Below are 25,472 nucleotides of genomic sequence, written 5' to 3'. Positions count from 1 at the left end.
GAAGGAATAAAATGGCTATTTACACATGTACAATTCATAACAAGTCACAGCTATTGCATGAAAACATGTACAAAAAGTTGCGTAGCTAGACTGTACACCCATGTCACAAGATCCACAGACCTTTCTGCTGGGAACATTTTCAGGAGAAAAAAACAGGCAAACGAAGCGCTGGACAGGTCTGTTATTGAAAGAGATTCTAGTCAGGGTTAAAGACAGATGAATGGGAAGGGTAAACAGATCACGGGTGGTGTCCCAACATTCCAAAAGACCAAAGGCAGGGGACGGTGACATTACAGGTAGTATATAACTTGAAAAAACAGAGGTCATGGGTGTGGGGAATAGGAAAGAAAATGAACACAAAGGTTAGGATAATGAAACTCAAATTTAATCCAGCACTCAAATGTCAGACCTAGTTCCTTAAAACAAATTCACTTGTTAAATGATAATAACTAGGATGAACAGTCTAAGTTGATATGCTAACATCAGGGGAATGGTTGGTTCTGCGCTCAGAAGACATTACTTCAAAAAAGAAAATGATTACATCCTACGTGTCATGCACTAGGGAAGAAGGAGCATTTGTACAAATTTGTCCTAGCAAATGGAATGAGGAATGTGCTTTTATCTTTCTGAGTATTTTATTAGATTTTTGTTTTTTGTATTTGAAGATTATGGTTCAGTATTTTATGTATAATTGCTACTTTACTTTTGAGTCTTCTCTCCTGATGGCTTTCTAAATTTAGTGATTTTACTAAAGGTGTTACTGTAGTCAAATGTGAATATTCGTTAGTTATGAATTTCACTGCTCTAGTTTGTGTCTGTTCTAGTTTCTTAATGTTATCTTGAGTTGAGGGGTCCCAAACAGAGGATGCATATTTTATTATTGGCCTAACCAAGGTTAAATAACATTTTAGTTCTTATTTGATTTATAGAAATTTCTTTTAACAAAACCAGTATGTTTTGTTTGATTTTTTTGATAGTTTCATCAATTTAGATATTTCATGACACTTTTTCATTTATTAAAACACCTAGGTATTTTTCATTTTAGTCTGTGTTACTGGTTCACAAGATCACATATTAGAATGCATTGTGGCTGAGTGGTAAAGCACTTTACTTCTGAACCAAGGGTCCCAGGTTCAGATCCTGGTATTTTTAATTTCTGTATCTTAAGGGTGCCTCTGAGTCTACCAACATTAGTTGGGGAAAAGTATAGGCGGTTTGTCGTTGTGCTGGCCACATGACACCCTCGTTAACTGTGGGCCAAAGAAACATTACCATTACATCATCTGCCCTTTAGACTGCATGGTCTAAAAGAAGAACTTTTTGTCATGCTGGAAAAGTAAAAGCTTAATTTGAAATAATTAATTTCACACAATGTGTTAAAAGGAGTTTTCACATTTAATGGTGAATTTTTAAACTTATGAGCATTGATGAAATTCAAAAAGAAATTGCACATTAAAATTTTTTTTTTTTTTTTTTACAAATCTCTCATAATAAAAGGTTAGCTATTAGAGCTTGGGAATCCAATCATGAGCATGTATTTTAGTTTTAAAAAAAATATAGCCTCCACACATCAGTTAAGTGGTATATGATTTTCTGGGATATGTCTTGTTAGTAGTTATCTTGTGCACTCTGAGCTAGTTTTATTGAAAGAAAGAAAACAACAAAGGCAATCACTTTTATATTCAACATTTAATAACTTCAATAGGGGAAATAATTTTGCCTTTCACAAAATCAGTTTTTAATGGTTACAGTTACACACATGGCACCATAAAATTCATTGTGTTTTACACCACTTCTATGTTTAGTTTCAAGGGGTTTAAAAAACAAATCAACTCTGCTTTGCATCCTGTATACAAAAAGTTTACACTTTTTATCTGTGCACCTTAAAAATGTGCAATCCTGATACATTTTCACCAGTTTTGAAAATTTCAACCAGTTTAAGAAGCATTGAAACAAAGATGAAAAACTAAGATGTCTAGATAACTGTTTACAAGCTTAGCTAGCAAATACAAAATATAAGAATATCTCAAAGATATTCTGTCTCTGATTATTGCTCTGTTGTTGGGTTCCATTTATCAGATCCCACTAAAAGTCTGAAGTATAAATGCAGCAACCATCAGGATTAAAAACTTGAGACCCTCAATTTCAGGAGGCACTACCACTCTGGCAAAATAGGTATGTAAAGCCACTGCTCCAGTAGAAACCTCATTAAAATGAAGCAAGGGCTCATGTGTCATAGAGATCATCAGCTACGTCTTGCTGAAAGTTTGTCACCGAAAAATGGGGCTGGGTAGAAAAGTAAACAGGGGCTGGGTAGAAAATAAAAAAGTAAACAGGGGCTAGCTAGAAAATAAAAAAGTAAACAGGGGCTAGCTAGTAAATAAAAAAGTAAACAGGGGCTGGGTAGAAAAGTAAACAAGTTTAATGAAAGTAGTCTGCCATTAATGTTCCAGATGAACTAATAGTCCTGGGAGTGACATCATCACATGGTCACTCAAAGTGGTCATTGCCATAGTGGAAACATCAGACAAGACTAGGAGTGAACAGTTCCCAGTCCAAGCTTGTCTGTCAAGAGAAGTCCTTTTCAGTGGTCAAACTGATTACGGAGTGTCTTGCTGCTACAATTCCCAGATTCAGACATCTTCAAAAATAATGTATAATTTACCACTTTGTTGCTTCATATCAAAGCTCCATTGATATTTTAAAAGAAAAACAAAATAAAAAATAATAATTGTACAGCAAAATCTTCAACAATACGTAACATTTTTTCCCCAGCAACTTTCTTGTAAACAGTAACCTTCTTGTAACTGAAAGCCCAACATACAGCAGGCATTATCAGTAATTCAAATAGAACTTTTTGACACAATTATTTTTTTAAGTGTCATTTAAATCAAATTATGTTTAAAAATTAAGCTTGTGTTGCCAAGACTTCAAAATCATTATTTGTATGTTTATAGTGCACATACATACATATTTTAAAAAGAATTAGACCAACAGAAAATGTTACTAGACTACAAATTTATGATACAAATTACAGACATTCTGTCAAGAAAGAAGAAAATTAAATACCACATTTATCCATGTATTAATCAGGTTTTGAATCAATTACCAGCGAAAACAAACGTTGAAATGCCATTTATTAACAAACATCTTTCTTAAAGTGCTTCAAGTTTCATGAATTAATGTAGCAGTTAGTTGCAATAAAAGAAAATCAACTCTGATAAACATGAGACTTCATTATGGCCAACATTAAACAGAAACAAAACAAGGTAGTAGATGAATTCTTCAAATGATATCAATAACACTGTCACATATAAAATAATGTAGAACAATAAAATATTTTGTATCTTATCAGAAGTGAGGGCATTAGTAATAAGGTAAAGCCCACAGATAACTTTATGAGCTCAGCTGCCTTATAGAACTTACCACGAGTGAATAACACATTATTGTCATCTGATAAAAAATACATTCCAATATTAATGCCCTATATATTCTGAAGCAGACTAATGAAATTAACAAGAATAGATAATTGATAACAGTTACTGGCCTTTCTGAAACAGTCAACACTCTCTCTTGATCCCCCCCTATAAAACTCCCTATCAAACTTTGTTTTTCATTTTTTAAATTCACAAAATTCTTGGAGGTCAATGTTGACTGAAATCTGATTACATAAAAAATCACACATTATTGTAAACAGCTGTTTATTTCAAAAGTGCATCGTCCAACTCAACTGGTCAGTTCAGCTGAGACCAATCGTTATAGAAGGCCTGAACACTGGCTTGCGACCTGCGGTCAGTTTAAACCCTTAGCTTCTTGCCACGCCACAGCGGTGTAAGACGTGGGGTCACGTTGCAAGTCAGCATTCATGCCTCCTACAACGAACGAACGGTCTTGGCTAAGCTATGCATGCACAACAGGCATATCAAACCCTGTTGGTGAAGAAAACTTGTCACATCAAAGTAAAACTCATTTATTTGTTATCTGGCCACCACACAATCAAATTAAAAAAAAAAAAAAAAAGAAGCAAAAACCCATGTGTTCATTCAAACCATCTCAAAGACAACTGCCCAGACCTGCATATAAATCTAGAAACAGCAGTTACAGTGTAAAACACCAGTCTCAGAAAATAGGAGCTGAATAGAACATGATGAAAAGGTGTCTTTACATGTTAACATTAATAATGTTGCACATTGCATTGATCAAATGAAACTGTAACAAAACAAATACAGTATACTAATGAATCAGCTAAAAAAAACAAACTTTAAGTATTTTGAGACAATCAGCATTTCTGTGTTAAAATTTCCTGCATTTTGCAACAACTTTAATAATTACTGGTCAATAGATTTGACACCATATAAAAATTTCATTTATTATCTATGTATTCCAATTACGCCAAAATAGAACTTAAGTGTCCTCAGCTCCCCACACAGAATTAATCTATCTATCTATCTATATATATATAATTCTCTTCATGGCCTAACCATGCGGGACACCAAATGAAAAAAATCATGGAAAGATAACTCTTTTTATTTCTGCAAGTCGGACTAGAGTTACCCCACGTAACTTTTGCAGTGAGAGTGACGATCAGAAAAAAAAAAAGGAAAAAGGGGGGGAGGGGGGGGGCAGGCGTATGTTATGCTGCAGGTTGGCTCATTTTTTATAGTTCTGTTGAAAAAAATAACAAAGTGACTACAGGTCAAAGGTTGGACTACACACACACACAAGTAGAGCAAGTCAAGTTAGAAAAACAATCATTAAAGTAAGGGGAGGAAACTAGCAAGTGTTTGCACATGAAATGTCCTTCAAGGCGGTTTAATAATGGCACAGGGTTAGGTTCACAACCTATTCAAGAAAACCTAGGTCTCGCCTAACAGCCTTTTATATTTAGTTTAATATTTGACAATTTTTGAAGAACTTATCAATTATTTACTGGTACATGATACATCATTTACAGTTATTTTAAACACAGCACTATAATCAACATATATATTTTCTAAAATAAATTTTAAGTGCTCGATATAGTGACATTGCATTGTTGATCATTAATTGCCAATTCCATATCAATGACATTTTAGTAAGTTTGTTAACATGACATGTTAAACATTAAGACATAGAATCCTGTTCACAAACTACCGGTACTCAAAACAGGAAGACATGGGTTAATTGCTATCCACATCCATATGGATGCTGTTAATACCACTTTCTAAGTCTCTGTTATCAGGAACCACGGTAGTAGGATCAGCAGACGTCTGTGCCGTTTCACCAGTTTCATAGTCCATGGACTGGACGGGCTGAGGTGCATGTTCTGGAGAAGACGGCACCTGTGATGCTGAGACGGATGCAATCAAAGGGCGATCACCTGGCCCGGCGGCAGTGGCCATCCTCGGCTGAACAGCTGCAACGGGATATATCAAGGACAGCCTGGAGCCAGCAGCAGGCCTTTCTGGCAGAGGGTTGTGACCAAGAGGTCTACCTCCGCCAGTGCTGGACACAGGAAATGCTGTCACTGCACCAATAAGGTGAACAGGTTCCGGGGAGATGGCAGTGGTCACTTCAGCAGCAGCGGCTGGTGTGTGGGTGCGTGGCATGACAGGCTGTGAGGGGATCTTGTCAACTTTACCGCTGTCAATGTGAAAGGCAGGAGCCACCCAGGCTCCACAAGGACACTTTTCTCCTGCAAATACATAAGTTAAAACATTTTTTTAGAATCTAATGTTTTATTATAAACTAAAGTATAAAATACATTATAATACAATTTAAAAAAAGAAGATGATTTATGTCCTACGAATATCCCTAGGTCAATCTAGTCATGCATGTTAATCAATGACTTAAAATCTGCCAAGTCACTGGTTTTCCTGGCTGACTCAGGCAACCCATTCCATGCTCTAATAGCACTAGGGAAGAAGAAATAATTGTACAAATGTGTTCTAGCATATGTAACAAGGAATGTGCATTTACCTTAGTGTCTTTCTGAGCATTTTATTAGGTTTTGGTTTTGTATTTGAAGATTATGGTTCAGTGTTATATGTATAGTTGCTACTTTACTTTTAAGTCTTCTATCCTGAAGGGTTTCTAAAGTTTAGTGATTTTACTAAAGGTGTTACTCTAGTCAAATGTGAATATTCGTTTTTTATGCTCTATTGTGTGTCTTTAATGTTTTCTTGAGTTGAGGGATCCCAAACAGAGGATGCATATATTATTCTATTATAAGCCTAACCAAGCTTAAATAACATTTTAGTTTTATGTTCTTATTTGATTTGTAGTTTGTTCTCTCTATCAGAAAATTCTGAATGCATTGATGTAAGGGTAGCTGTGAAAACCTCAGCTTTAAGTCAGCTATAGACATTATTATTATAGCTTTTATATAGCGCTACTTTCATGCTTATAGCATGCTCAGAGCACTTTTGGTCCAATCTCATTTATGGACCAGTGGTGAAGAGGGGGTATCTAGGAGTTGGTTTTCCGTGCTGCCTTTAGGCGCTCAGTAAACACAACTCTGCCCGAGTCGGGTGTCGAACCTCGAGCCCCCTTCTAGGTAGCCAAGCCAAACCAAGTTCAAGCACACTTAGCCTCTTGGCCACGCTTCCCACATTATTAGATGTCTGAATTTTTTGTTTTAGGACTTTCCAAAAGTCATTTAACTATGGTTATATTGGAACATTGTTTTTTTTAAATTGAGATATTCTTACAGCCTATTCTATTTTAATGAATAAATAGAAATAAGAAATAAAAACTGAAGCTTACCAAACCAAACATAGGATCCTATTTTTATATCACACTTTGGACAATTCAACTTAAAAAAAAAATATAAAAATGAAAGGTTAAAAAAAATATTTTTTATTTTTGATTAGTAAGTTTCAAATTTAAATCATTATCAAAGAAGACATATCAGTTGTTTTGTCATGCAGCAAGAATAATAAAATTTTAATAACTTTCTTTCGGTATTTAGCACAGCTGATAGACAACTTTAGCATTAAGACCTCCATAAAGTGAATGGATGGCTTCCTGATAATGTGGTATGCGCTCTGGACTGTCATTTGGTGGTCTTGAAGGTCCTAGGTTTAAACCCTTCTTGTTGCTATCCCTAATCGTCCTGCGGGAGGTTTAGGCTAAGATGTTATTATCTCCGAATCTGAAGGAACATTCAAAACATGTACAACATTTATTTAATGTAAAGTGAAAAGATTTCTTAAATGGATGTGAAGCCTGGACTTTAGTAGAAGTTTTCAAGAGATGGTAAAGATCTAGGCCTTAGAAATAAGATTTTAAATCTGTATTAAACAAAATTATGAAGTCTGTGAAAAAGTCTTAAAGATTGCCTGCCTTATTAAGCGACTTGCTCAAATTGAATTGTCTAAGACCTAAATGTAAATGTTATTGTCATGCCATGAGATCCAATAACTTTGTGAATATTATCCTTAAGGCATATTACATAGTTATATGATAATGAAGGATATTTAGAGAATAAAATCAATTAAAAGTATGAAGGCCTCCACAAAAACCTTAGCAGATTAAGGGTTAAACAGAACTATAAGCTATTCCACAAGTATCAATACCTTGCCCTGCACCGGGTTGATTTTCCCTTTCATCCACGTCAAGGGGTCAACAAACAATGACTTCTGGCAGACGGCTTCATTGGCAGCAAAATTCTGCTCTTGTTTACTGGCTGGTAATTTGCTCCTCCAATCAAAAGCTGACTCACCTTGACCTATATTGTGGGAGGTCAAGGCACCGTCATGAAACAGAAACATCCTGAATAAATAAAAAAAAATATTTTAAAATGTTTAAAAAAAAAAAAAAATACAATAAATGATACACTTGATAACAATAAATAACACAAACGCTATAACATCAGATTTACCAGATTCTTTAATACCAGATTCCTTAACACACTCTAACATAACACAACAATACAAGATGAACTCTCTGGCCAAGGGAAATAATTCTACACAGATGATCTTTACATCATATGCCCACATAGGTTGAAAAAGATTTGAAAAAGGTACTTTTACTTTAAACCAAAAAAAAAACTAATGTCAAGTAGTCATATTTTAAATATATCTGGTGTGTTTCATTCATGCCTGACCAATGTTGTTTAAATTTTCTGATGTAAACAAAAAAACAAACAATACTTACCTACATTTCCTACACTTATAGTAAGCATCATTTCCCTTGGCGGAGTAGTCAGGTTGTACATAGACCTCGGAGGGGATTACAGGCTCACCTTCATGGACATAAGAAATTATTCTTACTAAGTATGCCTGAATTAATCAAATATTTTATAACAGATAATTAATTTTTTAAATATTTTTTTTTCAAATATCAAAATAGTTGAATCTGTTCAAAGACATTTTGAAGGGTTTTAAAATGTATAAACATTGATATTTATATAGCTTGACATATTTATGTTAAAATATCACTTTGATATTTACATGGCTTGACACATTTAGTCCGGAAGTTAACTTTCCAATGTTAAATTTCACTTCTCTTGTTATGTTTCAGACTTTTTTTTTAATATTCTTATGTCCTGGCTCAAACTTTCTAGAGGATTGCATAGTTGACACCAGGCAGGGTTTGAACTTGGGACCATCATAAAACAGTCCTGAGCACTTACTGCATGGCCAAGCAGCCATCATTCAACCTTCGAAATTAATCATAGGCTATTTATAACTCATGGGCAACGAGATTAAAAATAATAAATCTTCTTTTCAGAATCACATAAAAAGTTTTATTTCACTCAACAATTACCTTGTGAAAACTGGCCACACTTGAACCTAACAGCCAACTTATTGAGTTGGTATGCTCTGTACTCAGGATGTGATTTGTCTATCCTACAGCCCATGTTTTCAAAGAGTTGAAGCTGCTCTTGGAAGCCATCATTTGGTCTGAGTACAATACAAATAAGATTAGTTCTATTGAGCCAAAGAAATATAAATTTAATGCAATTACAAAGTGTTTTGTTTTAAATTACAAAATATAGTAATGCAGAATTAATGGAGGCAAGGTGGCTGAGCGGTTAAGGACTTGGCCTTTGAACTGGGGGTCCAGGGTTAGAATCCTGGTGAAGAGTGGCGATTTTTTATTTCGGGATCTTTGGCGCCTCTGAGTCCACCCAGCTCTAATGGGTACACGATATTAGTTGGGGAAAAGTAAAGGTGGTTGGTTTTTGTGAACCACAGAAACAGATGACCTTTACATAGATCACAAGGTCTGAAAGGGGAACTTTACTTTTTACTTTTAATGCAGAATTAATGATTAATGTTCTAACTTGGTAGTCAGTTGTCAATAACAAAACTAGTAGCTTCGTTTTTTTTTTTTTTTAATCAAATGAAAATTTTAAAAATTAAGTCCAAATATTCCTTGCTGGTCAATCATCCTCAAGGATGAGAAACACATCTATAAAAGGGCCTTAATTAATTCCACTACCTTATAAAATGTCTGACTGCGGCAATTATTTCCAGAGCTTTATCTTTTGTCACTAAATGTTTCTGCATGAGGTACGCTGCCACCACAGTAGAGCTTCTAGATATGCCAGCTTGGCTTAGAATAAAATAGAAAAATGCATTTATAATTTATACAGATTTTTAAAAAATACAATGAGATTATAACCTTTTAACTTAAGTTAACCTAAATCTGTATGCCTTACACTTAAAAGAACAACAAACAATATATCCTGTTGTATACACAAATATTTCTGCAATGAGAGTTATATGTTGTTGTTAGTATGATGCTGATTTATACTAACCAGGAGTTTGCCGTATCAGGGACCAACAAATCCTTACTTTTACCAATCAAAAAGGGTACTGAGTTGCTCACAACATATTGAAATTCTTTAATAGGATTATAGGGCAGGGTTCAAACCTTGGACCAATAGCTTGGTAGTAAAGCTCTCTATCATTTCGGACAGTGCGCCCATTAAGTTGCGCTGGCTACTTGTCTCCCAAATAAAAAAGTTTAACTATACATGCTCCTTAGTATTTGAGCAAGTTCAAAAGGAAACTTTAATAGAAACCCTATAACTATTCTAATTTCGTCAACCATACGACTTTTTGAAAAGGGCTACAAGCTGCAGTACTTACCAATGCACTAACACTGTGCCCCTGCCCTCCCGGGCCTGATCAATAAACAAAAAACACTCTGGGAACAGGTCGAGTAAGTTAAAGTCATACAAGTCCAGTGCAAATACATGTTTGTAGGAGTACTTGCTGGTCAGGATTTCAGGCAAGGGCTTCTCATCCACAGACAAAATGTGGGTCACATTCTTGACCTGCAAGTCATGCTCATTTAGGGCGGCCATGACACCCCCTAGGTAAAGCCCTTCCACAATGCAATCTGATGTCTCCATAGCATCGATTGTATGAGAATCAGAGGGACTGGACAAAATGTACGCCAAAAGGTATTCCCAGATCAATAGTTGACCAATAAATTCTACAATCAGCCTGCAAGGAATAATGAAATGGAATAAGTAGCAGTATAAAGACATTGAATAAAATAATCTCTATTCTATTAAAATTTCACATGATTTACTTTTTCTCTGTCTTGATAAAGGCGTAGAAAACTTTAATACTTTAATTTAAATACTGACATATAATTTAGTCGCTTCCAGAAGTTTCATCTCAAGTTTTTTACAAAGCTTATATCGATTCACTCTGTCTGGACAATAGTTTGTACACCTTATTTCTCCAACACCCAATCTTGAAGGAAGCTGAAATTTCGCACAATTATTTCTTTCACCTGACAACCCAAGAATCAATGTAAAAAATTAACCAATTAGTTAATTAACATTTGGTAATAAATTACTTTGTTTAGTATCTCAAATAAGGGAAAGAAATAGTACTTGTCTGAAGTGGTGGAATAATCTGAATTAGTCCCCTTTATAGATTGTTGTTTCAGGCTTATTAAAAATTAAATTACATGACTGATACAAACTAATTGATAAGCTTTGTTTTTTTAAAAAGTATTTTTAGTAATGTGCTTGTTTTCTTCAATGTAAATGATAATGCTATTAATATGGAGCTCTTTACAAACACAAAAGAGTAAGTCATGTTTTAAGTTTGTAGCATGAAGTTTTATTGCTACCATGCTCTACATGTCAAAGTCTCAAGTGAAGTGTAAACAGGAAGGATACTTAAGATCGCTTCTCGAAAATTCAAGATTCTATATAGAATAGTAAACATTTAAAGGGAGTTGATTAGAAATGAAAAGTTTTAATGTTATTTTCCCCCTTCAAGAGCTTTCAGATTTAATACCTTTATATAGAGGTGACCAGCTTGCTTCAGAATGAACGGTCAATGAGTTTAAACTATGAGTTGATTTTTAAGAAAGTATTATTATTATAATGTGTATTATTGCTTGACATGAGACAGTCTAAGATAATAAAAGCGGCATACAATGGACCCTAACACAACATCTAGAGGACTTGGACGACGACACCTGCCAAACTCTCAGACTTCTAATTAACAAAGCAATCTGGTGCTCTAAGGTGTAAGGCATATCTCTACATAACAAGATACAAATCTATAATACAAATGTTAAGTCGATCCTTCTAAAAGTTATAAGGTTCAGCACTTACAAAGCTCAACAACAACAGCAAAAAAAACTGTTATTCAATGGATACCAGCTCACGTACAACTAGCAGGAAATGAGAAGGCTGACACACTCGCCAAGAGTGGGAGAACAAACTCACAAGTAAACTGTGCACTCTATCCAGAAGAAATGAAGAAATTAATTGTAGATAAAATAAATGAGAAATGGATGAGCTCCCATCCAAATCACAAGAAAGATGACGCTTACTATAAGCTATCCCGACAAGACCAACGTCTAATCTTTCGACTCAGGACCGGACACAACAGAATGCGACAACACATGTACCGGAAGCTCAAAATTGGAACCAGTGAAATCTGCCCATGTGGAGTATCACCAGAAAATGCCGACCACGTCCTCCAAAACTGCTCTCTCTACCAAGAGGCCCGTATAAGACATTGGCCCCAAATCACCCCAATAGAAAGAAAACTATATGGAGAGCTCACTGATTTGGAAACCACTGCGCAGTTCATCTCATGTATTGGTCTAGTCATATGAACACTCCAACATAACAATGAGAACGATGAAGAAGAATAAGGTTCAGAGACATGAAGAGTCACTAAACTTATAACTTAAACCAAATATGGAAAACCTCCAGACCTTTGTTAACAGATGCCTACGCTGGATATTAGGAATTAGAATCTAGGTGGCCAGAAAAATAACTACTCTGTCACTTTGTGGGAGAGAACTAGACAAAAGCCTATACCAGGATATGGAATAGCATAAGATATATAAAAAGTGAAAGTGGAGCTGGATAGGACGCACCCTGCGAAAACCAGCTAGAAACTACCAATGTTGCAAGGCACTTGATTGGAATCGGCAAGGAAAGAGGGCAGACTCAGGTAAACCTGGAAAATGTCAGTCATCAGTGAAGCTGAGGATACTGGACAGTGGAATGACATGGGAGCAGATGAAGAAAGCTGCTCAGACGCTCAGAACCAAGTTAGGTGGAGAATAGACTGTCACTAGACTATAGTCTAATACTAATAATTAATAGTCTTCTATATCGTATATTGACTATATAGAGTCTAGCTCTAGATTTAGATGTCTAGATATCTAGAGTGAGTACTACTACTAGACTGTCTAGACCTAGAGTCACTAGAGTTTAGAGAGTCTAGACTCTAGAATCCGAGTCAACTAGAGTCTGTAAGTAGTGTAAGTCACTTAGTAAGTGTACTTGACTGTAAGTGTAGACTCTAAATTCGTTGTCTCTTGATTAGTCTTCTCTTTAGTTTAGGACTTTGACTTTAGAAGTATTCAAGTAACTTAGAGACTTAGTTAGTACTTAGAATCTAGTAAGTCACTACTGTTAATAAGTTAATAATTAAGAATAAGATCTTAGATCTACAATCTTAGAGACTTAGACCAAATCTAGTCTAGATCTAGCAATAATTTTAATAATTATTTATTTTAAAAGCTTCAAAATGATTAGAATCTAGATATAGTCTAGATCTACTGGTAATTGTATTATTTACCTTCTTAGCTATACACATGGTTTTACGTAAATTTGAGCATTTTATTTTGTTTATAACTAATCTATGCTTGTTAAATCTAGCATGCAATGTACGTTTTATTTCGGACTTAGCAAGTCGGATATCCATTCGCATTTTTACTATGCCAGTTTACAGCATTACGGTAGCATTCACAGACCTAGATTCTAGATCTATAATACTTTATAATACTTTATAGATCTATGATCTATACTGGTCTATGTGGTAGCTAACTCCACGATGGAGAATTGTAATCAATTTTGTTTTTCAATATTATCTAGAAAAAAAAAAAGCAAAAAATTTTTTTTTTCTATAGTCTAGGACAGTCTAGGTCTAGTTTTTTTTTATTTTTAATAAATTCTATTGTTCATCTGTGGCATTTTACGTCTTGAGAGACGGTCTTTTCCCTTTGCAACTTCTTGTGTGACTAAAGAGGCCAATTCTTGATACACAGCTGCGATCTCAGGTTGGCCATATGTGATCACCAGACGCCGTTGCATTATTTATCACCTTTCTTTCTGCTTCTGTAGTGTATGGCATCTGCAATCCGAGACCCTTCCTTTATGATCTCTCTCCCATGTGGATCTATCCAGTGCTACTTTTTCCCAGCTGCTAGTGTCGATTTTGAAGAGCTTCATGTCGCGTTTGCATACATCCGTATAGCGTAAAAGTGGGCGACCAGCGGCTCTCCTGCCTTCTATTAGATTGCCATACAGAATGTCTTGTGGAAGTCGACCTACTGGCATTCTATGAATGATACATTAAATAGTTTTCCAGAGGATCTTGTATGGAGAAACACACCTAAGACTAAGATACTAGTCCAGAACACAAATACTGCACCTCAAGTATACATTAATGGCCAACCACTAGAAATTGTGGATCACTTTTGCTATCTCGGCTCCATCATGTCCAACAATACTCTACTGGATAAAGACATTAACAACAGGATAGCCAAAGCAATGTCACGGTTGCAGAAAAGAGTGAGGGACAACATATTGCTGACTAACAATACTAAAGCCATAGTCTACCGGACCTGTGTGTTGAGCACCTTGCTATACGGAAGTGAAACTTGGTCAACCTACTCATGGCAGGAAAAAAAAGCTGAATGTCTTCTCCTATGTCTAAGGCGGATCTTTAAAATAAGGTGGCAAGATAAGATAACCAATGAGGAAGTGCTACGAAGAGCAGGATGCCTGGACAAAAATTATTTTTTTTACATTTGTATTGCTAAGTTAAGTAAGTTTTGTCAAACTAACTAATACATTTACACGAAAAAAAATGTTTACTTTTTTTTTAAAGAGAAAAAATCTATTTAGTATGCATATAAGTTGGACATAATTTAAACAACAATTAATAAGTAATTTTTCATATTATTGCTGAACTGCAGTTCTAATCCATAGTTATAAAAACACTTAACTAAAGGAACATTTTTTTTTTTTGAGGAATTAGAGATTGACCATTTACAAAGCAATTAGATCAATTAGATATTCATTATAAGACATCAGTAAGCCAGGTTCATATCTTACTTCACATTCAACTATCCTTTGGTTTGTCGAACCACTGAGGCGCCACTCAAGATCTGTCAACCTTCTTTCTCATTCTTCTGTCATTTGTCTTTGATCGATTTTAATTCTGATGTTCTTTCCAAAATTATTGATACCTGCCTTTTTATCTGCCTGGGTGGACCACTTTGGGGGGCAGATATTGAGTTAGAGTGGTCTTTGTAACCTTGTTTTTTCGAGATTACCTCTAGAATGCCAATTTTTGTATTTGGATGACCAAGATTATGTCCATCTAACTTAGTTCAGTATAATTACATCTAGGTGTGCCATGGACTGATGATCACATCATTATCCCCATGCTCTAACTGTGGTCAGTGTAAAACTAAAATTCTACTCAGTCACCAAATAAAAAAAAAATTAAATCACAAAACAAGAGTTAAAAAAACAACAACAACCAAACAACAACCAAAAAAAAACAACAACAACCAAACAACAACCAAAAAAAAACAACAACAACCAAACAACAACCAAAAAAAAACAACAACAACCAAACAACAAAAAAAGCAAACAAACAGCAACCAAATAACAACAAAAAACAACAACAACCAACCAAACAACAACAAAAAAAAACAAACAAACCAAACAACAAAACCCAACAACATAAAAAACAACCAACCAAACAGCAACAAAAAACCAACAACCATACAACAACAAAAAACAAACAAACAACAAAAAAACAAACAAACAAACAACCAAACAACAACAACAAGAAAACCAATCAAACAACAACAACAAAAAAACAACAACAACCAAACAACAACAAAAAAACCCCAATCAAACAACAACAACCAAACAACAACAAAAAAAACCCAATCAAACAACAACAACAAAAAAACAACAACCAATCAAACAACAACAACAAAAAATACAACAACAACCAATCATACAACAACAACAAAAAAACAACAACCAATCAAACAACAACAACAAAAAAACAACAACCAATCATACAACAACAACAAAAAAACAACAACCAATCAAACAACAACAACAAAAAAACAACAACCAATCATACAACAACAACAAAAAAACAACAACCAATCATACAACAACAACAAAAAAAAAGAACAAACAACAACAACAACCTATTAATCTTACTTTTAATGTGACAAGCTGCTTAGTTCAACATTATCAGAATATATCTCCAGGCACAGAATAACTTTTTTATTTCAGCGATAATTTGACATAATAAAATCTGAGTAGAAATAAAATCAGTACAACTGAAAGAGAAATCCAAATAGAAAACATAAGGCTACAGTAAGATCACAATGTTTTATGATTCTAGACATAATGAAAACAGAATTTTACATGAAATATTATGGTGATGAAAAAATTTAACATAATCTCTAAAAAAATATAAATTATAAATACACAAAATTCAGAAAGAACAAGCACACCCAAGCACAGCTTGGTAAACTAGACAAGAAAACAAACAAAATAAAACAATTAAAAAAAAAACAAAAGCTTATCTAAGGGGAATAACTGCACATTTACATTCTTACAACTCAATACTGTATGATTTATTTCCACTTTCAATATCAAACAAATATTTCATTACTGATACCAGTAATTGATTGACTGATTGGTTACTTTTTTTTTTTTTTTTTTTTTCAAAGAAAACACACAAAACATCATTCTAAATTAATAATAACACAAGGAAAATTTCATTAAAAAAAAAAAAAAAAAAAAAATAAAAAAAAAAACGTTTTTATCAAAGTCATGTTCCAGGATTTTCAGTATGCTCGCGGAGTAGGCTGCAGCGAAGATCTATAAAATGGTGACAGCAAAGGGTCCAGAAAATGATGACAGCAGAGGTCCAATAAAATGATGACAGCAAAGGTCCAGAAAAAGGTGACAGCAAAGGTCCAGAAAAAGGTGACAGCAACGGTCCATAAAATGATGACAGCAAATGTCCAGAAATTGGGGAAAAAAAAAACATTCACAAAAAATTTTTGAAAATGTTCCTTAAAATAAGTATTGCCAAACTATATATATTGATTCATGTATGGTTGGTTACAATAAACAATTGTGTAAAGTGCCTCATTCTCTCACGGTAATTTAATGAAATAAAGTAGGTGTGAGCTAATTTGCATGAATAAGTTGAAGCAGAGCAGGATAATGTACTTTTATTCCCATTCTGATAAGTAAAAAATAGCCTAATTAACTACCAGGGGTAAACAGGCATTGATTAACATGTGATACTCATCCACATTAACAATGTTAAAAGATAGAAATATTTATTTTAATGTAAAACTGAAAAAGTATTTGTAGGGTTCTGAAATCTGAACACAGACTGTCAAGGAAGTTGCCAGGTAATGGAGACTGTATTTATTGTCCTACACTAATGTGGAGGGACTCTAATTTGGACATAAGGAAAGTCTTGGGTTCAGGCATTATGTGGCCTCCTTCAGTCACATGGCATTAGCTATAGCAATGTAACCCACAATGACATTCCTCCATCTCCACATATCTGATCTATCCAAAGGAATAGCAGGTGCTGATAAGTTTGTGGTCAACAAGGGTGTGGCACAGTATGCTGCAAACTTCTTAAGGGTTGACTCCCGAAGCCCTTCCCATGTTTGGTTTAGCAGCAAGGCAGCAGAGGTTTTCCACGCAGCATTTCCAAATTAAGGCTAGTGACAAGTGATGTGAAAAAAAAATGTAGCCCTGAGAACTAATAGGAACAACACCAACCATCTAAAGTGTGGATTTATAACTACTAAATGTGCATACAATGTGTAGAAGAGATATACATGATCACAAAATCACAAGTATTGCATCATACATTCACATTAAATAATCAATTGCATAATAAGGGAATACGTTTGCATAAGCACATCACATTTTTTATGAGGTTATAAATAATATTCTTTTTATTTGTATTTAAAATACTAACAGCTAAAATAAAACAAATCACAATTTGACATCAAACCAAAATGCATTGGTATTCCAAAAGCTGATTTGCCCTATTGTGGAAGTGACATGACAAAGTTTATGGCCTACAGAATAATCTTTTTTTTTTATGCAAATATATGAAAATTAGCTTAAATGAATAAGAAAACATTTCTAACTAATTTTTCAATACTAATTCATCCTTCAAAATTATATGACATCATACATATATATATAGTATGGAGTCTCCATAAGTTCAATTAGATCACAGGCTTCTGTGCGCTGTGACTATGTATAGTCATGTAATTAGTGCTTTGTATAGACAAAATGATGCTTGGAGTTAAACACAGGATCCAAAAGGTTAGATTTCTCAATGCCATCAATTGTCATTACTCTGCAGAGGTATTAAGATATTATGTTATATAAATACAATTTCTAGAATGATCAACTGAAACTAGTAGGACAAGGCGACATTTGCTTACCAAAACCCAGCATAAACTATTAAATTCTGTGTCTTCAAAGAAGCGCATTGACTTTCTGGTACATATGCTGAACTAAGTCAACAGCAATTTTCTGGTACATATGCTGTTCTAAGCCAACACTAACTTTCTGGTACATATTCTATATTAAGTCAACACTAACATTCTGGTAAATATTCTGTTGTAAGTCAAAATTAACTTTGAGATACTAAGTAACAGTTTTTTTTTCTAGTACATATGCTGTACCAATTCTAGTTTTTTCTAGTACATATGCTGTACCAATTCTAGTTTTTTCTAGTACATATGCTGTACCAATTCTAGTTTTTTCGTATACATATGCTGCACCAAGTCAACCGTTTATTCTTGTACAAATGCTATACTTAGTCAACAATAACTTTCAGGTACATATGCTGTATTAAATCACACAATTATTAGCATAGATTTTAATTAAACACCATACATTTTTGCACACAAAAAAAGTTGAGAATTCATTGACTACTAACAGTCATTTGAAATATATGCACACATTTGTACTATAGAACTTTATTATCATATAGCTTTCTATATGTATATATGTATGTGTGTGTGTGTGTGTAGAAGTCAGTCACTATAAAACTGAAAGTTAAAAAAATAATTTAACTCTGCTTTCTAGGTAAAGGCCTAATTTTTAACTTTATCTCCACAACTCTCACTTTAATACATTAGCTAAAGAGAAAAATAATAATTAAAATCTTTTTCTGCATAGATACAGTATATATAAACATATGATCGTGTAAAATAAAAATTCAAAATTATTAAATATAAAAAAATCAAGCCACCAAAAACAAGAATAATGCTCAAAGTACTTGAAAGAAAAGTGTAAAATTTAAGGTGAAGGTGACTCACAATGTCAAATGTTCACATAAAAAAGCATATTAATGCAAAACAGAACTTAACAAGTGGTGCAGGTAAAACCAGTATTGCTGAACCAAGTTATAGCAGCAATGCCAACTGTTTAATAGTATAAGCATGAGAACTATTGGAAGATAAGAAAAACACAATTTTTAAACAAGTTTAATAAACCACATCTTTGATGAACAAAAGCTGAACTTAAGTCCTACTGTATTAGTATTATTTCTATGCATATATATAACAGTTGACAGCATGAAACTAAACAATTTATATTAATATAATTACAGTATATATAATTGATTTTAATTACATTGATGAAAATGAATCTAAAATTAAGATCAAATCTCTACACCATCACTAGCATAGCTTAACATATTAAGGTTAACATGGCAATTTTAAACCAATCAAAAAAACTATAACCATTTCATACCTACTCTAAATTATTTTGCTTATAGAGAAAAATTGACTAGACTGGCCCTACTGTTTCATGGACACTTCTACAGCTAAACCAATGGAAAGATTAATGTCAAAGAGGTTTAAAGCTTAAGTCATATTCTAAATTGAATAAGTCACTATTTTTTTGCAGAAAGTATACAGACCATACTTATAATTTCCAATAAATCTACTAAAAAAATTGCTCATATTTCCCCCCCACTACATGGCATTGTTTTAATATAAATTCGCAGACCAATAACTCTCTATCTATGAATAAAATAATGTTGAGCTATTTATGTTAATGTGAATAAATGGGAGATGATTATTTACTACTACTGTAGATGTAATTATTATACAAGTCTGTGCACTGTGTAGAAGACAACTGTATCTCTAAATTATACAAGTCTGTACACTGTGTAGAAGACAACTGTATCTCTAAGTCAATTTAAAAGTAGCTTTTATTTTTGGTTGGGGATAATACTAAGGCTTGTCTTCGAGTCCGAAGAGTAATGAGGAATGCAGTATTTCCCCGGGATATACGCACACAATTAGCTAGAACATTTCCAACTCATAAATCAAGATAATAGAAAAAAAAAGGTCATACAAGTTGATTTTGAAACTGTACTTTTGATGATGTGTAATAATGTCAGTAAAATGTGCAAGTGTATGTAACCCAAAGTGAAACTGATTCAAACCTTTTTGTTTCTCCTAATGGCAATGAGTAAGCTGAAGGGAAAGAATCAAATCATGTCATTCATAATCCTTCTGTTTCAAAACTTACATCCTCATGTCTTTCTTTTTCTACATTACTTCTGAAATTTGTCACTAGTTTTAAATTATATTAAGTTAAAAAGTAAAGTTCCCCCTTTCAGACCTTGCGATCTATAGGGCAGATGATGTAGAGGTCATCTGTTTCTGTGGCCAGCAGAATGACCAATCGCCTTTACTTTCCCAAACTAATCTCACATAAACCCCATTAGAGCTGGATGGACTCAGAGGCACCCAAAAGATCCCAATATAAAAAATCCCAGTTTTCACTAGGATTTGAACCCGTGACCCCCAGTTCAGAAGCAAAGCGCTTAACTGCTCAGCCACTGCACCTTCAAATAGTATTGATGTAAGTAAAGTTTTAATATAAAAGTATGGTAAAAAAAAAGGCACAACAAAAACACTTAGATTTATTATTATTATAGAGAAAATCATACGCTACACAATTTTAAAAAACAACAAACATCTATGATTTATGTATAAATAAATATTATACTATAGAATTAATATCATTTATCAGTGTAAAACATAAAAGTACATAAAATAAGTTATTCAGTATAAGGCAATTAGAGAAGCATTTCCTTAATAATACTTCTTATTCACTTTGACGTCTGCTGTTGAATGTATGAAGTAAGTAAAACAAGACCAGAGTAACAGCAGGTGTCAACATTCAAAATGAACTAAAATATGGTTCAGGAAAAAATGAAGCTAATAGAACAGATGAAGTGTGAGGACAGCCCACATTATGGTATTGAGAAACAAATAGAGAGGCTTACTGAATTAGAGCAATTACATGCATAATCTATGGACCATTATTTGAAATGAAGCCCCAGACATATGCATCTGAGAAAAATCAGTCAAATAAAAAAAACAACATATTACCTAATTGATTATTTTCCTAATATTAATTAAAAAAAACAACTACTTAATTAATAATTTATGAGATCATGTCATAAATAAAAATATACAAGTGAAGACATTTCTTTTTTTTAAATTCAAATTGCCCCCCCCCCCCTCCTTTCTTTTTCAAAAAAAAAAAAAAAGTCAATGCTTTGATTTAACAAAGAAATTTGAATGGCGTATCATCCCAATTAAGTAACTAGATGCTTATCTATCATTGGCGGGGATACATTTTTTTTATTTCTGAGTGAATATGTAATATTTCAATTTGTTATAGTGTTGAAAAAACACTTAAGAAATACTAAGTAGCCATCTGAAAATAAGTACCAGCTATTTTTAGTTTTAAAATATATGAGTTAATGCTTTCATTATGGGAAAACTAAAGCAAGATACGTCAAAGAACTTAAGTGTCTAACTAAACTTCTACGTTTCTGTCACAACTTGGACAATGGATGACTTGCCAGCAAGAATTGCATGTCTAGCAAAGACTTGGTCAAACTGTCAGAGAAAAGCTCAGAGCTGGTGGACGAGTCACTCTTGTAGGAGGAGATGGCAAAGATGAACTGCTCGTCTTGAGGATTATAGCAGATGCCGTAGCCGTCAAGCACCACAGGCCCAAAACACAAGAACGCTTTATAATTGGATGCCACCTAATAATAAAAATAACACTATTAGCCTAAAGGTAGAAGCATCCATCGGTGTCATTCAAAAAGTTTATAAAATATAAAGTTAAAATGGTCAAAACAGTAAACTACGTTTTACGAACACTAAGCTCAAAAACCTCATTTCATCTTTCAATATCTTCAAACATGGACTAAAATATTATGCTTCTTCCAGCATTTGAACCCACACCTATGAAGAGGCAGGCAAAACACTTTACATCATTTGTACAAATGCTCCTTCTTCCCAAGTGCTATTATAGCATGGAATTGGTTGCCTGAGTCAGCCAGGAAAACCAAGGACTAAACAGAATTTAAGTCATTGATTAACAGGCATGACTAGATTGACCTAGGAACATGTGTAGGACATAATCATCTTCTTTTTTGAAGTAACGTCTGTAATTTATAAGATGAGACATCATGACCACTCCATCCACCCAATAAAAATGCTTTAAGGCTTAAATTTTTATTCTTGATAACGTAATTTAACATGAAAGAAAATGGTAAAAGAGTTTTGGAGTGCTTGTTTGCAGAACCAAACATCTCTGGTTTTCGAGCATGTCGTGCCTGTAGTCCCTCAAGGATTACTCTCCCTTTATATCACAAGGGCTAAATTCCGTACAGTTAGATTATTAAAAGCAAGGTCTATTCACAGTTAAAATAGTAAAGTTAGTAAAAATTTAATAATTTAGTAAAAATCTTTTGTAAATATTATATGTTCACAATTTCACAAATCAAATCTTCATAGACAACCCCACCTCCCGGACAAAGCCCGGTACCTTCCAAGGGTTGACACTATCGAACAGTGTTTTTAAGTTGTGCGCTCTAAAAAATTCCCCCCCTAATATCCTGGTATCTGGGGGCAGTCAATGAGGATATGTTCCACGGTGAAACGAGAGTCACAGTACTCACAAAGTGGGGGCTTCTTTCTCTTCAGCACAAAGGAGTGCGTGATGTAGCTTTGCCTTTCTGTATGGCCCTCTTAAATTAAATATTTTGAACAAGAAGGTACCAGTTACTTGGTGTTTAGAAACATTTCTCTTTCACTGGTCAACGAAACATACATCTGTTTCAGCAACACTCTAATGACTAAGAACTAATGACTAAAAGGAACATTTTATTTCAAGTTCAATGATTAATTTATTCAAGATTAACTATATATCTCCCAAGGCAACCTAATTGTGTAGCTGCAAGAGTTACCTGACTAGTAGACAACTTCCAATGTGAGCTCTCCTTGTATGAGGGATCTAAAAATAACTGAGGGACATTCATACCATTCTCTAGCGCTATCAGTTTCAGACCCAGTAAATGTCTGTCTATACCTTGACCAGCTACTGTCTAAACAGAACAAAAAGTTTATAATTTTTGTATTAGATTTAATACATTCAATCTACTTATATGAACTCAAACTAGCACTAACAAGAAACACATAAAGACAAAGCTTATATTAAGAGTCATTGTATCCATTTGTTTGTATCAGTCATGTAATTAAATTTGTTTAGATCTAGACTGTTGGCCTCTTTCAGTTGTAGAGCGACTATGGTTCATATCGAACACTTTTTCATGTGGCTGTCGAGCCATATTTTGGAGACACTCCTATCCACAAATATCGCAGGTTAAGGTGGCTTTCGCTTTGGTGGTAGAGAAGCAGACCATTTTTCGCATGCTACGCTTTTCTTCCAGAGCTGAGGCCCATTTTTTTTTCGCTGTCCATAGCTTTCTTGGTCACTGTCTCTCTCCATCTAGTGCTGTCTATAGCTATGCCTTCCCAATGGTCAGTATCGATGTTCACTGATTTGGTGCTGGCTTGGACATGTTTTCCGGATGGGGGACAATCGCATCCTGAAAGTCATTCTCTAACAGGTAAGAGATTACCTAAGCACTGCGCTTTGATTCAGCACCGTACCCTGCTAAGTGTTCACATTCATACGTGTTCATTAACTTCCTACCTCATCTGTGTACTTCCTGTGGGACACAACTGCTTGCCTCAAGAGGTCAACCTTCTTACTGTCTGGGACGGAGGGGTCTTCCATTGCCTTAGAGAACTGCAGTGATGCTGAGGAGCAGGATCTAATAGTGTCTGTGCGTCCCAATTGAAATTTCCGCAATGAGCCTGTCTCATAAGTAGCACAAGGCTCTTTGTAAAGTCTGTAGAATATAGAAAATGTTTTACATGTAAATGTAATTCACTTTTATAGCTCAATGAATTTCCTCTAATAGAATAACACATTTACAATTTTACAGCAGTGATGAGCAAACTACGGCCCACTGGTCAATTCCAGCCTGCTGAAAGGTTTAATCCTGCCTGTTACAGGTTGATGTGGATTGTGAAATAGTGAAACCAGATTAACAGATTGAATGAATAGAATATGAATCTAATAATCATTTCAAACAATTATTCTCAGATTATGTTGGATCTAGTCAGAATCCAGTTTTCCAAATTTCCAGATGATGGATGAACACCTCAGTTCACTCTTAAAAAATCTAGCTCCCAATTAGATCCATAATTAACAGTAACTATAATGAAAACAATAGACCTTCATTGATCTACAAGTCCCATTAGTTTAATTTTGAAATCATTTCTGATTTTTATCATTAAAAAATATTATTATGGCTCGCCAAAATATTTCATTAAACTTTTTTGGCCTGGTCATACAAAATTTTACCATCATAGCTCTAAAGAGTCACTTGTTACACTAAAATACTCAATAAGAATTTCCTATAAGCAGAATGAATTATAAAAGACTTGTTGGTAAATGTGTTATTGGACCTGAAAAGACTAATACATAAAATATTAATCAGAATCTGTAAGTAAATAAATAAAGCTTTCTTAAAGATTTAGCAGTCGAGAGGGCAAATGAAGAAAAGTTAACTATGTGGTTAACTGTTAGTGACGATCTCAGGGAGGCAATGTCTAGTATTCAATAAAGCTGGGAATACTCAGCAAATCAAAAATTAAAAACCCAGCCTTCATCATGTTTCAAACACAAAAATACTATCTTCAAATACAAAAACAAAATTTAGTAAAATACCCAGAAAGACACAAAGATAAAGGCACATTCCTCAACCCAAATTTTAACAAATACTCCTTCTTCCCTAGTGCTATTAGAGCATGGAATGGGTTGCCTGAGCTAGCCAGGAAAACCAGTGACTTGGCAGAATTTAAGTCATTGGTTAATATGCATGACTGAATGCATGACGCATAGGACATAATCTTCTTTTTTGAAGTAACGTCTGTATTATATAAGATAAGATAGAGATCATTGGAACCAACCCCCATAGAATGAACAGTGTAATTATTGTGCACTTAAGATTTCAATAAAAGGACAGAAAAAGACTCACCTGTAATAAGCCAACTGGAAGGCCACTTGGATAAAAGCGTCAGGACTTAGCCTCTGTGACTTGATGAATGTTTTGCCATAGTGTTTGAAAAATAAACTTTGGAACATCAAATTCTCTACAGCTCTGAAAGTGACAACATTGGGCTTACAAAGTCATAAACAGACTAAACAAGCACTCTAGTTAAAAAACACTCTCATAGTGTGTTAGATCTGCACTAGTTGCAGATGACACAGAGAGGCTACAGCTTTGTGATGAAGCGCTTGTGGATTTCAGATATTTCCTCTAAAAAAGATGATATTTAGATTGAAGCATCCTTCAGGACAGCGAGGGTTAACAGGTAAGGTTTGAGGCCAAAAAAAATTTGTTAACCGTCCCTAACAGTCCATTGATCATGGTACACATCTTGTGTTATGCATTTGAATCAAAACTAGGAAACAATATCAAAACATACAGTATTTTTTTTGTTTAGAC

At 34.2% G+C, this 25,472-nt stretch overlaps 3 protein-coding genes across 6 annotated transcripts in view; 1 reads left to right on the top strand and 2 right to left on the bottom strand.

The window, feature by feature from the left end:
- Window positions 1–1,670: 1,670 nt before the first annotated feature.
- On the bottom strand, window positions 1,671–13,186 carry LOC106071574 (dual specificity protein phosphatase 12-like). The gene is made up of 8 exons (XM_056040106.1): window positions 13,059–13,186; window positions 10,080–10,439; window positions 9,427–9,540; window positions 8,749–8,885; window positions 8,137–8,224; window positions 7,557–7,752; window positions 6,745–6,793; window positions 1,671–5,674 (listed from the first exon to the last, which is right to left on the bottom strand). Exons 2-8 carry the CDS (start codon window positions 10,343–10,345, stop codon window positions 5,160–5,162), a joined length of 1,365 nt encoding a protein of 454 aa, XP_055896081.1. The 5' UTR covers window positions 10,346–10,439; window positions 13,059–13,186; the 3' UTR covers window positions 1,671–5,159.
- The window catches only part of LOC129928052 (uncharacterized), a 235,825-nt gene continuing 218,277 nt past the window's right edge, over window positions 7,925–25,472 (top strand). The window contains exon 1 of the mRNA XM_056040121.1: window positions 7,925–7,928. The gene's annotated coding sequence lies outside the window, so the exon portion shown is untranslated. The remainder of the gene's footprint in view (window positions 7,929–25,472) is intronic.
- LOC106071585 (carnitine O-acetyltransferase-like) overlaps window positions 15,719–25,472 on the bottom strand; it is a 59,090-nt gene continuing 49,336 nt past the window's right edge. For all 4 annotated transcript variants that reach the window (XM_056040095.1, XM_056040096.1, XM_056040098.1 and 1 more), the window contains 4 exons: window positions 25,002–25,124; window positions 23,609–23,807; window positions 22,860–22,997; window positions 15,719–21,650 (listed from right to left, as the gene is read on the bottom strand). In XM_056040095.1, the coding sequence (XP_055896070.1) occupies window positions 21,435–21,650; window positions 22,860–22,997; window positions 23,609–23,807; window positions 25,002–25,124 (676 nt within the window). In that variant the 3' untranslated portion in view covers window positions 15,719–21,434. The remainder of the gene's footprint in view (window positions 21,651–22,859; window positions 22,998–23,608; window positions 23,808–25,001; window positions 25,125–25,472) is intronic.

This window comes from Biomphalaria glabrata, chromosome 9 (assembly GCF_947242115.1).
Source record: "Biomphalaria glabrata chromosome 9, xgBioGlab47.1, whole genome shotgun sequence".
Taxonomy (NCBI): Eukaryota; Metazoa; Mollusca; class Gastropoda; family Planorbidae; genus Biomphalaria; species Biomphalaria glabrata.
Note: the sequence above shows the minus strand (reverse complement) of the source record. Positions and strands in the feature narration are given on the sequence as shown.